At 48.6% G+C, this 17,732-nt stretch overlaps 1 protein-coding gene across 4 annotated transcripts in view; it reads right to left on the bottom strand.

Moving 5' to 3' along the window:
- Window positions 1-1,011: 1,011 nt before the first annotated feature.
- SP7 (Sp7 transcription factor) overlaps window positions 1,012-17,732 on the bottom strand; it is a 34,154-nt gene continuing 17,433 nt past the window's right edge. For 3 of the 4 annotated variants that reach the window (XM_074980012.1, XM_074980011.1, XM_074980013.1), the window contains one exon: window positions 1,012-2,872. In XM_074980012.1, coding sequence (XP_074836113.1) covers window positions 1,598-2,839 — 1,242 coding nt within the window. In that variant the 5' untranslated portion in view covers window positions 2,840-2,872 and the 3' untranslated portion in view covers window positions 1,012-1,597. Of the gene's footprint in view, window positions 2,875-17,732 lie in introns of all 4 variants that reach the window. The other variant, XM_074980014.1, reaches the window with a different exon arrangement.

The raw sequence follows: 17,732 nt of genomic DNA, 5'->3' as shown, positions 1-17,732 counted from the left end.
TGGCACTTAATACCTCTGTGAAGAGATTGTCTGCCAGGGTTGCTTGTGGTAAGAAAGGACTAGACTTGATGACCCATGAGATCAGTTTCAAGCCTATGTCTGAAATTCAGGTTATGTCTAGGCTAAAAGACTGTGGTGACTGGCAAGCTAGAAAAACAGCAATATCAGAAGCACTAAGTAATGAAAGGAGTGGAGATTTTTTAAGCAGACTGTTAGAACTGTCTTCATCGACAGCTGTTTAATTCTGATGCCTAATTAACATTGTGGAGAAAGGAACCCACTGTTAATAAGCTACTCAGTTAAATTATTCCAGCCCATGGACCTCCCAAAGGTCACTCAGAAATAAAACAAAATAAAAGAAACACCACAGAAGATCAGACTTTATGGCTGAAATGTACAAAAGAGATCAACTTTTATTTAGACACCAAAATACAGGGGGCAGGTTGGGTTCTGAGGATTTTGGGAGATCTAGCATTTCCTCACCTGCCTGTCCCTGGAGGGGGAAGTGAGCTCTTTTGTCAATTTGGCCTGGATTTGGGTGCTGAAGAATTGGAAGTCTGTCCCTGAGCTCTTTTTAAAATTCCTGATATTACTAAGATACAAAAAGTAAGGAGAAGTTTAAAAAACAGATAAAAAAGAAAAGAAAAAGGTCTGTAAGGGGAGAAGGGGAAACATTCCAGGTTGTTGTTTTTAACTCCATCATAAAGAAGCAAAAGCCAAAAAAGGGAGCAAGACTAAATACAGGTTAATTTTTTACCATAGATGCCCCCTGGAGAGAGACCACCAATTAACAGGAAGCCCTAATTAAAAGTCCTCTCCCGTGCTTTAAACACAAAGGCCTCCTGGAAGCTCCCCACCCCGGTTCCCTTAATTCATCATCATAACTTAAGACATAAATATAATTCTTACATTTCTAGATTAAATACACTGAGGAAGGGGTGGACGCTCCTCTGGGTACTGCCACGTAGTGACTGGTGGTCCCCCTTTTGCAGAGGCAGACAAGGGGTTTTTTGTATCCGCCTCTCTGATTCGAGCGCACAGGTTCTGATGCACCAACCTGGGCAGGTGCTGAGTTCCTGGGCCCAAATCTGCCGAAACACCCGCTGAACACCAAACTCATGAGTAGTCCCTTTCAATTTGCAGGCTCAGGTTCACAGCACCCAGGATCAAGCGCTTGCTGAGCTGTCCCAACTGGGAGATGGTCCCCCGGCCCTCCCACACACACAACTCAGTCAACATTGAGTAATTCCTTGGAAAGACGACACCAGTGGCTCTGCGAGAGATTCCCGGCGGGGTAGGATGAGAGTCTCAGGAGGCCAGTTCACGGCCAAGGACACACCAGAGACTTGGGGACTCAGGTTCAAATCCCAGCCCCTGTTGGGCGTGACCTTGTATCAAGCTCATTTGACTCTCCTGTGGCCAGCTGGGGGTGGAGCAGAAAGCAAGGGTTCTGAGAGGCTCCTGTCCAAGAACCTGCTTGGCCTCTACACCTGAGCCAACGCTGCCCCCAGGAAATAAATTACCTCAGTGACGGGGGGGGGATTAAAGAGGAGGTGAAGGAGGAAGAGGAGGCTGGAGGAGAAGCTCCACCCTGAGCTTAGATCTCCAGCAAGCTGCTTCGTTCAGGGCTGGTGGTGTCCTTATCGTTGTTGGCCAGCCCATCCTGCATGGCACCACCTGGGGAGCCACCAGTAGCCCCCTCCTCCCTCTCGGCTTCGCCCTCGGCAGGCTTGGCCGCCCCCATCTCGGTGTGGGTCTTCTGGTGCTTGCTGAGGTGGTCGCTGCGGGTGAACCTCTTGTTACAGAGCAGGCAGGTGAACTTCTTCTCCCGGGTGTGGGTGCGGACGTGCCGCTCCAGCTCGTCCGAGCGGGTGAAGCGTTTGCCGCAGAACAGCCAGTTGCAGACGAAGGGGCGCTCGCCTGTGTGCCACCGCAGGTGGGCCTTGAGGTGGGAGGCCTTGCCGTAGACCTTCCCGCATCCCGGGATGTGGCAGCTGTGGATGGGCTTCTTCCGCAGGCTGGCGGCCGAGGCCCCGAGCCGTTCCAGCTCCTGGCAGTTGGGGCAGTCGCATGTCGAGCGGCCAGTGGTGCCGCTGAAGGAACCGCCCCGGGGGGCCTTTAGTCCAATCCCACCTTCCATCAGGGAATTGTTGGCCACAGGCTTGGGCTTGTACATCTCCTGGGACAGCATGTGTTGGCCGGAAGGGAGGAGGTGCGAGGAAGAGGTGATGCCCACAGCTGGGTAGGGGGCAGGGTTCAAGGTGGTGAAGTCGGAGCTGTAGCTGGGAAGCTGGGGGCTCAGGGATGTCTGGGCTGGTACGGGCTGAAGGGAGCCCTGTAGGCCGTCCGACTGGGGCTGGGCACTCAGCCAGTTGGTATTGGAGTGCACGTCCCACCAGGAGGCCGTGGCATTGCTGGTGCTGCTGGAGATCCCTGGATGGATGCCAGCTTTGTACCAGGAGCCGTAAGGGTGCGGCATGTCTAGGGACGTGTAGACGCTGGGAAGACACTCGGACGAGGGGTGGCCCTTGGACACCAGGAGGGATGAGGGGTCCTGAGAGCTGGAGGAGGCTGGGAAGGAGTGGGAGAAGGGGCTGTAGTCATTGCCGTAGGTGGTGGAGGCTTGTGGACTGGCTGAGGGGGACATCAGCCCGTTCCCACTGGGGAAAGCGGCCGTATAGGAATCTGCCATGGCCTCAGAGCTGCGGAGCTTGGGGCTGGACTGCTCGGCTCCCAGCTGGTACAGCTTCTTCCCCAAAGGGTTCCCTGCTTTTCCTGGTGTAGCTGAATCCCGGATCGGACTGGAGCCTCCAAATTTATTGCACGTGGCTGTTAGCATAGCCAGAGGGCTGGAGCCATAGCGAGCTTCTTCCTGCGGGGAGGGAGAGAGGAGGGCAAAGCATCAGCAAAGGCAACCACTACCAGCACGGCATAGACTCAGCAAGGCCTTCAGCAGCTGGGTTTGTGCCAGGCCAGGAGGGGCAAAATATGGGGCAACACAAATACGTTATGATACAGATAAGCTACCACTGGAAATAACGGAGAATCTTCCCATCCCACTGAGAACAGTGGAGAATCACCCCACATTCCCAAGCACTGCATTCACCTAACCATTGTGGTGCCTCATGGGAGTTGTAGTTTGAGTGTCTTTTATGTACTGCACCCCCTCACCGGAGACACCACAACTCCCATGATGCTTAGAGGTCATGGGATTCCTATGATGCACCAATACCCGCCAGAGGGGAGACTGGGAAGCATCATGGGAGATGTAGTCCACACAACAAACCTTGCCCAAACGGAAAGACAAAGGGAAAGACAAAGCCATGAGGCACCCACATAGCACAACAGTGGCTTGGGCAGATGGAGATTAGCTTCAGACTAACCCCAACTAACCGTTTTTTTTTTTATTTGTTCCAACAGATTTGTTTTACACAAAATGACTGAATCAACATTTTCCCACATAAAATTCCCATTTTACAGAAAACACATTCTCTGTCAAAGACACGTTTCAATGGAAAATTCCCAACCAGCTTAGCTGTTTTATAGTAACTGGTTCTCCTGCAAAGTGGTGCCTTGTGAGAGTTGTAACTGGGATGTCCGATGCCTCCATTCTTTCTGCTATGGACAAGGGTCCCCAGCTGGACTCACCTCCCATGAAGCACAGAAGTCATGGGCTTCCCATGATGCATCATAACAGCACAAAGTGCACACAATTAGATTTGGGGTTTCCAGTGGGAATGGAGCTAGGTACTCCGTTCCACTGAATTTCACTGGGATTTTGACAATTACAGTGTTGCCAATTTGTGATTTTCTCACAAATCATAAGATCACAGATTACTAGAACATGGAAGAAACCTTCAGAAATGATCAAGTCCAGTCTCCTGCAGTCATGGCATGACAAAGTGGGTCTTTGCCCACGGAAGCTTATGCTCCAAACTATCTGTTAGTCTATAAGGTGCCACAGGACTTCTTAGTAGTCCAGCTGAGTACACAGTAGAGATGGAGAATACCTCTCATGTCTTGGTTCCAGCACTCCTATTAATACACCCCAGAATGCTGTTTGCTTTTATTTCTGTTATGCTAAAGCTCCAGTTACTGGAGTCAGTTGATTAGAGACGAATCTTAGATTTCGTTTTAAATAGTTGTAAACGTGAACGGAGTCTGACCTAGGGGCTGAAAACCCAGAAGGCAAAGAAAAATGGATTTGTTATACAGTTTTGATTGTTAATCCACTCTCTTCATTTTCTAGAGACTGACTCGTGATTTTTGAATGTTTGGAATTGGCAATCCTGTATGTAAATCTGTTGGCCTACTTTGAAAATACCAACCTTCAAAAATAGTGTGACTCATAGATTCATGCATTTTAAGGCCAATATCCACCACAAGATCTTCTGTTCTAACCTCCTGTATGTTGCAAGCTAGAGAATTTCACCATCACCTTTGTACTGAACAAAATGACTTGCATTTCACTAAAGCACAATCCAACAGAAGCAGAGAAAAAGTGAAGAGGTAGAAGCTAACGGCAGTGTGTGGTGCAAACAGACACAAAAAACTACTCCTAGCAGCTGGAAAGGCAATGCAAAACATTGTCACACCAACACCTCAATAAGAAGATGAGGCTACCTGAACAGGGGGACTGAGAACTACAGGCTCTCAGATCTCATGAGAGTTTTTGAGATTTCCAACTGTGTTCCCAGTTCCAAGTTAGGATGAAAAGTTGAAATATCAATTTTTTTAATAACACAAAATCTGAAAAAAATTTCCAGTCAGGTCAAGTGAAATATTTCATGCTGATAAGTTTGAAACAGTGCAGGTTGACTTTAAATCTACCTTTTTAAAATATATATGCACCAAAAATTTGAAATGAAAAATTATTATGAACTGAAAAACAAATATTTACATTTCAAAAATGTCAAAGTTTCTATTTTTGACTTCCCCCCCATGATTCGGAAGATTCGTCATAATTAATCCTTCCCCGTAATAAGTTTGGTTTGGCAAATCAGCATTTTCTACTGAAAAAAAGCTCTAAAGAAAACAGAAGAGGTGTGATGCAGAAAGGACCTGGATTAGGTTAGTAGGTGGTAACACAGCATGCTTGAAGATGTGCCAAATTGCCGTCCTGTTCTCAAGAAACTTGTGTTTTCATTTTTTGAAAGAAGTACAGGTTGAATCTCTCTTATCAGGCACACTCTGGACCTGATCAGTACCAGATGAGAGAATTTGCCGGACCACAGGAGGTCACTATTATTTAGAAGCATTACCAATACTCCCACTGCTTACTGGGCTCCAAGAAGGTATTTAGGGGTAAAGTGCAGCTAAAGAACCATGCAGAACACTGAGAGCCAAGACTGGCGGCTTGCAACAAACTTTATGGGACCGCGGAAAACTTGGCCACACCCATGACAAGTGGTCATCCAGCTAATTAAAATGATGCCGGATTATGGAAGTTGCAGGCCAGGAGAGTTCCAGATTAGAGAGGTTCAATCTGCATAATGGCCCATCTAACACTTAAAGTGCTGCATAGGCGTGTTACCGTGTCTGTAACTGATGCAGCAGTCAGTGTTCTCTGTCAGCTGTGTGTTTGTGTGGCTGCTCGAAACAGATTCAAACACTGCCCAGCTGGCAGCATGGGTTTCTACTGGTGGTACATGTTCGCCCATGCTTGGGTGCACAGAACAGAATTTATTCCACACATGGGTGGAAAAGATCAAAGGGAAGATAGACAATGATGTCTGCCTGAGTCTGCAAAGAGCCAGAAACAATAGCTGGGCTTGGTGTGACCTCTCTGAATCAGTATCAAAACAAAAGCAGTCAAGTAGCACTTTAAAGACTCGCAAAATAGTTTATTAGGTGAGCCTTCGTGGGACAGACCCACTTCTTCAGCCCATAGCCAGACCAGACCAGACTCAATATTTAAGGCACAGAGAACCAAAAACAGTAAGCAAGGAGGACAAATCAGAAAAGATAATCAAGGTGAGCAAATCAGAGAGTGGAGGGGTGAGGGGGAAGGTCAAGAATTAGATTAAGCAAAGTAAGCAGACGAGCCCCTATAGTGACTCAGGGGCTATAGGGGCTCGTCTGCATACTTGGCTTAATCTAATTCTTGACCTTCCTCCCCGACCCCTCCACTCTCTGATTTGCTCACCTTGATCATTTTTTTCTGATTTGTCCTCCTTGCTTACTGTTTTTGGTTCTCTGTGCCTTAAATATTGAGTCTGTTCTGGTCTGGCTATGGTCTGAAGAAGTGGGTCCGTCCCACGAAAGCTCACCCAATAAACTATTTTGCTAGTCTTTAAAGTGCTACTTGACTGCTTTTTGTTTTGATAGTGTATAGACTAGCACGGCTCCCTCTCTGTTACTTCTCTGAATCAGTGTTTCCCAATTTTATTTGGTCACAGAACCCCCTTAAACGTGAAAGAATTTTGTGGAACCCATTCCTAGGCTGTACCCCTGTTGGCCCCGAAACCTGCCCCCATCTCCAGGGTTTACCTACCCCAGCCCTCAGCCCCCAAATCTGCCCCCCCATTCCTAGGCTTAACCCCTCTCAGCCCCACACTCACCCCCCCACCCATTCCTAGACTTAATCAATTTTTCCCATGTTCTCAAACAGCCACTAGATGTGGGGTCAGCTGTTCCAGGGCTCCCAGAAGGTGTCAATTTGAAAGACATAACGCTACACTCTGGAGGACATTTCCCCCAGAGCTCAGCCTGCAGGTTGTATCTGAAAGGCTGAGATCTTTGAGGTTCAAGTGGAAGCTGAGATGTCCAGAAAATCTGCTCTGCAGGTTCTGGCAGTCTGGCCAGGGGTTAATTTGGAGCTGAAGCCTAACTCAGTGGAGTGAGTCGGCTTGTCAGTTTCTTCCCGTCTGCTTCTCACCACTACCTTCCCCACCTTCCCGGCTTGTTTGTGCTCTGGCTGGCGTGGTCCTGCTGACCTTCCGCAATTCCTTCGCCCACTGACGGACTGAGGAGCTGATCTGAGCAACAACACAAGGGGCTGTGATTCTGCCCCTGGTAACTTAGCCCCCCTGCTGTTCCAGCCCTGGCTTACCCTCCCAGTGCACAGATCTGCAGTTGATTCTGGATCCCCTGCTCCGCTACTGGGCTGCTCTATGCTCCTTATTCCTGGCCTTCATTTTCCCACTGCTGTTCCAGACCTCAGACCACCCTGCATGCCCAGCTCTGCTGATAGATCCCATTGCAGTCCTGACCTGCAGCTCCCCCGGCTAGCCCAGTCTGGATCATGAGAGAACTCAGACATGAATAAACAAACCAAAGCTGTAGTTTCACTCTTGTACCCTTACCCAGCCTAACTCTCAGCACAAACACAGCCCAGTGCCTCTGTACAAGCCACATTTCTGCCATTAGCCAGCTCTGCTAATTGACTCTATCCTTGGAAATGAATAACATTCTAGCCAATGTGTCTTGAGTTTCTATAGTGACTTTAACTCCCGAAAGTTTTCAGGTCACTTCACTTATTTTACTGCTGCCTTATAACTATGGCTACTTCTGGCTGACTTATCCCCCATCAAAATGCAGCCACTTCTGGGGTGGGGTGTGGCAGCTTGCATGCAGAAACTCTCACAATGATGTAGGACAGGAAGTGGGAAAATATTGTCTATTTGAAACTGCAGGGCAGGGGATTTTAGAGCAGACGCTAGCACAACAGCTGCTGCTATATAGACAACACATTAAATAGAATTATTACAAATATTGACCTGAGGATCTGACTCCCAGATCGGAATCTGGCCAGGAGATTAACTTAACACACCAGACTTACATAACGTGATACGTTCTGACCGTGCAAACAGTTACTTTTTAACCAGGGCTTGAGGTTAAACCTAAGGTTCCTTTCTAACTGGGCTCGAGGATTGAAAAGTTCTTAACACGTGTCAGAATAATCCATCTTCGTGACCATGCCCATTGCAGAGTGCGCTCAGATGTCCCATGTGACAGCCAAATCAGAAGGAACGTGTGGTTTGGGTGTACACTATTCATGGGAAGATCACAAATACTCATGAGTGGACCATGCACTTTTTTGTAATGTTCACTGCAGTGTGCAGTTTCACACCCCTGCAGTGTGTTGCTATGTGTGACTTTTTGTGGAGAAAGAGCTATTTTCACACTGACAAAAACCATGTGTCTTGCCTTATGGTCTTATCACTTGCCTAGAGCATGGGACTTGTAGTCTGGTATTTGCACAGCACCCAGCACAAGGCGATCCTCCTGGTCCCTGAATGGAGGCCCAGGCGCTATTATATAACAAAGAATAAACAATAATGGTTAGCAATGTATTTTGCGTTGAGGTTGAGACTGTGACAGAAGATGCTGTGGGTTTTTTTTTGTTTTTTTTTTAAACTGGAAAAATTAATGCACCTGGGCAAAATTTGCCATGGAAACAGGCCCCATTCTAGAATCCAGAGTGTAATGTGAAAAGACTTGAAATTCAAGAATTGTTGCATTTTTGTTGCAGAGATTTCGCAAACCACATTGCGGCCAGAGGTGAAATTCAAATCTATGGCAAATACAGTGATAATTACCTTGGTAATGGTAACATACTGTTTCCACCTTCCAGTTCTCATGGCCTGGGAAGGTTTCATTGACAGTTGCATGTATGACTCCAATATATGGGTGCATTTTGATTTTTGTGCCCTGTTCCTTTATGTTTCTATTAGAGCTGGCTGGAAGAAGGAGAGGTTCATGGAAAATTTCAGCATTGAGGGTGCTAAATAAAAGCCTCAAATTTTCCACTCCAAGTCCAAAAATTCCTATTCAGAAATATTGCTGAGGTGCCTCATGGACTTGTACTTTGGATGCCTTCTGCCCTCTGGCTGGGGCTGCCTGGCTGGACTACATTTCCCATGATACCTTATGCTCATCCTGTGGCTTCTCAGTAGCAATGCATCATGGTTGCTGAGCCAGTATTACTGAGAACCCTGGTCCTTAGCAGGGAATGACACCATGAGGCATCCAAACTACACGTCCCATAAGACACCACGACAAGGCTTCCAAATATAAATTTGGGGACGGGATAGTTTTATTTTTCAATGAACAGTTGAAAATCTCTGCAGAAAGCAGGTAGTTTTAGTGAACATATTTGTTTAGTCAAAAACCCGATATTCTATTTTAACATTGTTTCAGTTGCACATTTTTGATTTCTACTTTTCTTGTCGTTAGCAGAACCTAAAGAAAAAGAACAAATAGCCTCGGAGAATTCCCTTGCTTTTTCAGCCATTTTGTCCACAGCACTGCTGCAGCCTATCAGGGAGGAGATACAGACACTGTGCTCTCTCCAGGAGTCTTTACTTTTGATCTCTCTTGTTGCATGCTTCCCCTTCTTCACTTTGCTCTAAAAGCGTGTGGCTGATCTACATGACAGCTCACTGCCGGACTCACCATTGCTGTCCCAGAAAGGCAGCAACCTGCATGAAATCTGGGGAATTTCCTTGGGTAGCACCTAGAGATTTCAGCACCTAGCACAACAGGACCTTGAGTTCAAACATAGGCAAGACACAGCAAGGCAGGAGGTTTATACTCATTTTAGAGTTGGGATATTGAGGCAGATGCCTATTGTGGGTGTTAAGTGCTGAAATACCTTTGAGGTTCTAGGCCAGAAAAATCTAAGTGACTTGCCCAAGGTCACACACAGTCTGCGCCAGAACCTGGTATCAAACCTCAGTTTCTTGAATAGAACCTGACCACAAGGGTTGATGAAGAAGTGAACCCTCTGGGGCTCGAACTGGATCGCCTCCTGCGGCCTGTGGAGTCAGCACAGTGGCCGCTGTGCTCCCCACTCCTGTGGCCACTGCCAGCTTGCTGTGCAACAGGGGCTGCAGACTAAATATGCCAGGAATCCCAGCTTCTCTTGCTCCACGACACATACAGCCCAGCATGGGGGCGGAGGGGCGGCCAGTGACATGTCAGGGTCAGACTGAGTGGGCTTGGGTTTAAAAATTAGATTTGAGAGGCCTCTGCTGTTGCGTCCCAGCTTAGTCCCAAAACCGCCCTTCCTCTAAGGGCGGCTATATACTAGACCTGAAAGTCGATTGTAGACATGCTGAAATTGACATATCTACAATTGACTTATCTGGCCATCCTCAATGAGGGGGGTCGACGGAGCGTTTCTCCCGTCGACCTCTGTTACTCCTCGCAAGAATGAGGAGTAAAGGGGTCAAATGTCGAGCCCCAAGAGTTCAATTTCATGCATCCCCCCCATGGCGCATGAAATCGAACGCTGAAAGATCGACCTTAACCGGGTTGATCTCTCGGGCGGTGCAGATGTACCCTCAGCCTGTGTGGTGTGACCCAGCCTATCCCAGGGCTGGAAGCTTGAGTGCTCAGGCCCCGATTCAGGAAAGCATGGAAGCACGTGTTTAACTGAGCCAGCTTTCGAAAACACCGCGAGCCAATTCCCCAAAGATCATCCTGTGCAGGCATCGGGTGGGTGTTCTTTTGATTGACTCTCCTTGGCTTTTTTTGAAGGGAGAGTCACCTTCGAAGCTTCTCTCTGCCAGAACAAGGGCTAGCCATCTCTGTGGCTCTTAGCCATCCCATGCCTTGGGTGTCCATGAGCCTCTGATTGCTGGAAGAATGGACTGCATGACCAGGGATCGAGCCCTCAACGACTGTCCTCTTCTGTTCCTTTCTTCTGAAACCCCTGGCAGTGGCCACTGTCAGCAGACAGGATATTGGGCTAAATGAACCATTGGTCTGACCCAGTGTGGCCATTTTATATTCTTATGTAAAAGGTGAGATTCTCACGCAGCCCCGTGACTCCGGGAGCTAGGGCTTGCCATTAAACCACAGGCACTGCCAGATTCATGATCAAATGTGCCGCCATCTGCTTGAGTGGTTTCCTGAATCAGGGCCCACTGGACTGACCTGGGGGAGGGACAGAGCCTCTGTGGGAATTGTTCAGATTCATTCAGTAAAAATCTCGTCCTTCCCAAGATGCAGAAGCGAGGCTATAAATCCAGCTTTGTTGCATTAAATCCCTGCCGCCAGCCCCTTGGCATGTCCTCCCCTTGCTTGTCTCATTATTTTGCTACTCTGAAGGGCTGATCCTCTGCACGCAGAAGCTCCTAGCTTCCGAGAGACTCCTGTTTCCAATCTCGCCTCCCTCCTTCTCTCTCTCTCTCTCTCTTTTTTATGGCCTTTTAATTGAATTACATTGTGGCATTTTAAATCCTTCTCTTTCCCTTCCTTAAATAACTTCCTCTTTATTTGCTTCCTTTATGTTTTTAATCTGCTGCTCTGGGAGGTTGGGGCTTTGCCAATTCCAACATGCAATGCGTAAAAAACACAGTGTATTTCCAGCTCATCACTCAGAGGCTTTGACACATATGTTAAGCATCTATCTGTCTTGTCATCGGAATCTGGAGTGCAAAAACTGGCACTTCCTTCTTTAGCATCACAGCTACCCTCCACCCGCACCCCTGTGCCACTGCTGCTTTTTATTGGGGGTGAGGAAGAACGGAACGAGTTTGTGGATGTTTGTAACTGTTTTCCCTAGTTTTACGTATGTGACACTGCCTCCTGCTGGACAGAATTGTAGCTGCTCAGCTATGTGTCCTATAGCCTCTACAGCAAACTTCTGTTGGAGATTCTCTTTGAGCTCAAGGAGGCGAGTTTTGGGAGCAGAAGGGTCTGAGTTCTGGCTCCATTGTTCCTAAGAATTGTTAGATGGCCTCAGATTTGTCTGTTATTACAGGAAGATTGTCAGCTCAAGAATCATATTTTAAGTCTTTCACTATTTGTGGCTTTAAAAAAAAGGTATTATTATTGTTATTTCCCTGAGCTAAGTCTATTTTTATTAGGATTCCGCTGTCACCCACAATCTGCTACTTGCTTTCCAAACATAACAAGACACATGCCTTGCATACTAAAAAAGCTGCATGAATTTAATGAAAAGCCAATCTACCGAAGGCAGTGGAAATGTCTAATGTAAACACACTACCTCACGTAAAGCAGCTTCTCTTTGATTTACGTTGAGACAATGGATGCAAGGGGGAAACCAAATTAAGTGTGTCTACCTTAGGAGTTTGCACTGATTCACAAAGCTGGCTTTAAAATCAAGATTGGACTTTTTTTCCCCTAAAATACACGTTCTAATGCAAACACAAATCCTTACAAGGAAATCTTATGGCCTGGATTATACCAACTTGATGGTCACGGTGGTCCTTAATTTATGAGTCTATGAGAAAAAAAAGCAGTCTAAGTTTCCTTGTTCAATTTGTTTCTACTCCAGTGCAGTAAATCAGCTTCAGCTGACCAGTCAACCAGTTTTATAATGCCCTGCATTTGTCAACAGATCCATTAAACTAGTTCAGTGAAATCAGTGCCAAGCCCGGTGTAGATGATCTTAGCTGAGACGAAGAGCATCTTGTTTTGGTTTCGCTGAAACCTGTTCCTAATCGACTTAAACGAAACCACTGCGAGTCTGGTTTAAACTGAAATACACACGGCCCAATAGCCTCTGGGCTCTGATTTTGCTAGGTCGCTGTGAAATCGCACCCTAAGTTTAACAGAAGCAATGCTGCACATAGAAAAGCCCCTAACGACGTCCCAGGGCCTGCTCCCTTGAGAACCCGTCCCAAGGTGTGCTGGGAGAGGACGTTTGGTGCTTAGAGTGGAGGACAACCATAGATTCCTGGAGAACATTTTTGACTGACCCTTCCCAGCAGCACTGACCCTCAAGCCAAACAGTGTCTCTTGCAACACCCTGGGAGCACCCAGCTGGCTTTGCCGTGTGGAGCAAAGTGGTTGCAGAAGCTGGATCGGGGGCGGAGGCAGAGTCTGGCTGAGGTCTCATCCTGCTGCTCCTGAGTCCAGGTGAAACGACAGGGAGCTGCCTGACGTCCTTTTTTCCCCTCCTCACTTCTGGCTGGCAACGGGCACAGCCAGATGGAAACATCCAGAGCCTCAGCTATTCACACAAACACCCGGGGACTCGGATGCGGCTGGGCTGCTCCACAGGACGTGCCAGAGCCCGGCATCGCTGCCGCCTCAGAGTCTGAGGAAACCCAGCAGTGAGGGCAGGTAGAAGGAACAGACCACGCTGGGCCCAGCCCCCACATCCATGCCCCAGCTGTATCAGGGACAATGTGAAAGCCTGGAGACCAGTGAAGTATCTGCTGATAGTTGCTCTCAGCAGCTCAGGGAGCTGCTAGCTGGGCTCAGGGGCTGGCTACCAGGGTGCGACTCAGTGGTGAGGGTGACCGAGCGAGAATGGTCGTCATTGTTACTTGCAGCTCAGTAGCATAGAGGCTTCCGCCCCGGTCAGGGTGCCAGGGTGCTGAGTGCTGCACAGACACTCAGTGGGAGACAGTCGCTGCCCCAGCTGAGATCAGGGCCCCACGGTGCAGGTGCTGCACAGCCACTGCAAAAGACAATCACTGCCCCACCTCGTGTCCTAAACAGATAAAGTGGGGCTGGAGGGAACTGAGGCACCAAGCAGGGAAGTGACTTGCTCAAAGGTAACGGCAGAATCAGGGACAGAATCCAGCTAGACCTGTACCCGTTGCCTAGGTAGACCTCACTGCCTCCTGGACGTCCAGCAAAACAAAACAGCAGAAATGTGGCACTTTAAAGACTAACAAAATGATTTATTTGGTGATGAGTTTTCGTGGGACGGACCCACTTCATACCCGCTAACTTTTCCCTTCAATCCCCTCCCCATTCGAGCTGCTGCTGTGGATCTACTGACCCACCTGAGCCCTGAGACGGGGAAAAAACCCTGTAGGCTCTAATCACGAGGGGTTTTTGATCCAGCACAGCCCACAGCGGCGTCCCCAGTACCCTGCCTGAGGGGCAAGCCTGTAAGGGGACCATCCGTCCCACGGTTACTGGGACTGTCTCAGAGGCATCCTGACTTTTTTAAGAAAATAGGCAAATTGTCCTATATTTTGCAGGGCTCCTGTTCTCTGGCACCCGATGCCGTGGGGTGGCCGCCTCTCCTGCCAGGGAGCTCCTCCACTGGGTGGCGGCCTTGTTCCCTGGAGCCCTGTGGTAACAGCACCTGCTGCAGGGGAGCTCCTCTGTGGGGCAGCTGCCCCATTCCCCAGCAGCCCACAGTGGCAGCCCCCCACTGGCACCAAATTCCACAATGGGGTGGCCGCCTTGTTCCATGGTGCCCTACACTTAGGGAAGGCAGCTTGTGCTACCAGGGGTCCCCCCCAGGGGTCGGCTGCCTCATTCCCTGGCCTCCCACGCCTCAGGGAGGCAGCTCCTGCTTCACTCCAACCCCCCCACCCTGGGAAGCTTTGGAACACCCCCTCCACAGGGGGGGTCTGGAGCCCCACCCTCCTGCACTCCCCTTCATCCCTGGTGCCTCCCCATTGGAGGCTGCAGAGCCCCCATCCCTGGTACCTCATCCTGAGGCAGCAGCCCAATCACCAAGGAGTCCTGATATGGGACAGCAGCCTGGCCCATATCCACAGAGACCGGTGTCCCAGATCTGCTGTAGGGCACTGTGGTCACCCTATGAGCCTGAGACTTCAGCACTGGGAGGCCGGGCCCTGCCAGTGGGTTCTGCACCTTTCACCCTTGTTCAGCGGCCACTCAGGGGAGAGTCAAATGCCACCCAGATGATTAGCAGAGCGCCCACTGCTAAGTTTTGCTTCTACTAGGGGTGCACATTTGCATGTGCCTTGGTGCACATAAAGATTTATTCTGCACATGGATGGAAAAGACGGGAGAGAACACTGCCCTCGTTCCTTAGGAGTTACGCTGAGATCCTCCAAAATCATTCCACGCAGGGGCTCCCTTTCCAGTGCTTAAGGAGCTAGCCCTGGATTAAGCTGCTGACTTAGCCATCAAATACACCCTATGCCACCTGTGCCTTCTGACTACCTCACCTAACCCGGCCTATAACTAAGGCCAGGTTCCTCCTTGGGGCATTCTCCCAGGACAGAATACTGCTGGTCTACACAAAGCACTCCTAGGGTGCAAATGAAATCTGGAACTGGGGAGCCCTGGGCATGTGCTTGGCCGACCAGGCAGTTTCAAACCACCTCTGTCATTGCCTATAGGTTGGATCAGCCCTTGCTGGTGGCCAGCCCTCACCAAAGGGTTTATGGGTAAGGCCACAATTTTGTCATGCAGGTCACGGTTGTCATGGAAATCGTGAGTCTCTGAAATCTTGGCAATGGCTGTAAAACCACATTTTGATTTCGAGGTGCCAGTCCTCCAGGGTTGTCTCCAGGCGTTAAAGTTTCGTCTTCAATTAAAGATGACATAATGTGATAAAACCTCCAGGAACTGGCAACCCCTGAACCAAGTGGTCTTGCTCCAGTAATTGGCACAATGCAGACTTGAAGCTGGGACCCCGGAAGGGGCCTCTATGTTGTGAGCTGAAAGTCAGCTGTCTCTCAGCTAAGGCTGGAAGTGGTCAAGGCTCCACTATGTGGGACATTGACCCACACCTAGGTGTGTGGGTTACACAACCTCTGCAGGCCTGGTTGTGATGCCATGCAAGCTTGGCCTGTCTGCAGACAGTGAGGTGGATGGGCCAAAATGGAGTGCCTTGTGCCAGCTTCAGTGCCTGGAGCAGGATATCAAGCTCACCTTTAGGGAACAGGAGAAATGTTCCCTCTAGGTTGAGCACCACTCAGGAGAGATGCAGGTGCTGCCCAGCATCAGCTGGTGGTGCACATAACAAGACTTATTCCACCCACATGTAATGCCAACAGACCTGGGGTTGCTAGCACTAGGGATGGAACCTGCAAGCATAAGGTCTGAAGCCCTGCACTCTACCAGGTGAGCTGAAGGCCAGCTCGCTCTCAGCTGAGGCTGTAGAGCAGAGACTTCACTCACCCCAGATGACGTCTCAGTGCCTCTGGGTACTACACATAGATGAAAGAAAAATAGCAGAAATCCTAGACAGGAGCTTCCGGTGTAGTGCAAATACAGGGTTGGCTTCCACTCCACCCGCAATACATACCCCTGGGTCTGACCTTCCAGCACCAGCTACCTTATTTTATGGCCATTTGGTGACTTGCCATTTTTCCTGCCCCTTTTGCCATGAAAATATCAATGCCAAGCTCAGAGAGGGAGCTACTGCCACTAAGGTCACAGCACTGTGGCTCTGGCTAAAGCAATCTCCACGTGTCTTCCTTGATGGAGACTGCTGCAGGTTCAGTCCTGTGCAGGTAGCTGAGGATGGGGCTCGAGGGGAAAGGGTGGGTTTTTACCTTTGGCAGAAGGGGAAAATATTAAAAAGGAACATTTAAAACTAGTTTGTGGACTGTTAGAACTTCCCCAAGCGGGGGAGTATTTCCCTGAATGCACCAAACTTTTTCTTGGTCTATTTCTTTCTCTCTTTATTGAGCCTGCTGTGGGGTTTGGATTCTTTCATACAAACAAAGCATCCACCTTACTTGTATAAAATTCTCTCCAAATCAGCTGCTCTGGGCTTGCAGCTAACGATATCGCCAGGCTGATTTTTGTTTATTCTAAATTCTTTATCTCCTTATTTCATGCAAGAAGCTCTCTGAGCACCGGTCTGCCTTTTACTAGGTCCTTGCGTAGTTCAGCTTGTTGTGACACAGTTTCTGTGGGCACCTAAGAGGTCTTTGGACTCAGAGGCTAAGTCTACACTAGACCGATTTGTTGCCAGAAGTTACAATTTTCTGGACAAAATGGCTAAGTCAAACTGCCCAGCCGCTCTCTCGACCAAATGGCCAACCGGAAGCACAGCAGACAGGGCTGCCCAGTGTCCCAGAACTCCTGTCTGGTGACAGAAGGCACTCCAGAATGTGCAGACTGGCTTTCAGTCGACAGATCTCTGTCAAGAAAGGCGGTCTGCCTCGCGGGTGATCAGCAGAATGCTATCGACAAACGTGCCCCATTCTGTCAATTTACCATCAACACAAATGTGGGAATGTGGATGCTCTGCCAGTTTTGTTGACAAAACTCTTGAGTGTAGACGTAGCCACAGATATTTAAGACCAGGAAAGACCATCGTGATCATCTGATCTGCACATCATAGGATCCTCCCACTCCTGTAACAGACCCAGAACTTTTGGCTGCGTTACTGAAGTCCTCAAATCATGATTTCAAAAGACTGCAGGATCTGAGCTAGAACATTATACATGTCTTTAGATTCAACCCTAGGGCTCCGTCTACACTTGCATTCCTCTTTGGAAAGAGGCATGCAAATGAGGGGAATGGAAAATGCAAATGAGGTGCAGATTTATGTATCTGGTGCCTCATTTGCATATCCTTTCGAAAGAAGAAAAACAAAGCGTAGCTGCAGATCTTTCAAAACTCAGCCCCATAGTCGAAAGAACTTTTCTTCCCATAAAAAGGAAGAAGGGGTCTTTGGAATACGGTGTTCACTTTCAAAAGAGTCACATCCATGCTGAGTTTTCATTCTTTCCAAAGAACAATATGCAAATGAGGTGCCAGATATGTAAATCTGCACCTTATTTGCATTTTTTGTTTCCCTCACTTACATGCCTCTTTCCAAACAGGAATGAAAGGGTAGACACAGCTTAGGAGTCCCACCTGGCTCCCATGTAATCAGTGTGGGCCTGATTCTAGCATTATCAAGTTGGTGAGCTCAAAAGTCATGTGTCAGGCTTCGAAACACATCCGAGATTGACTTAAAAAACTCATGAGCTTTGAAAATTAAATAATAAATATTGGGTGCTTTTTACATGTATTCTGGCATCTGGTAAAAATGCTCAGATTACAGCAGTAATAGGGATGTATTACTGAGACCTGACCTTGAG

This window comes from Carettochelys insculpta, chromosome 29, assembly GCF_033958435.1.
Source record: "Carettochelys insculpta isolate YL-2023 chromosome 29, ASM3395843v1, whole genome shotgun sequence".
NCBI lineage: Eukaryota > Metazoa > Chordata > Testudines > Carettochelyidae > Carettochelys > Carettochelys insculpta.
The sequence above is the reverse complement of the archived record's forward strand: the minus strand, read 5'-3'. Positions and strand labels throughout refer to the sequence as shown.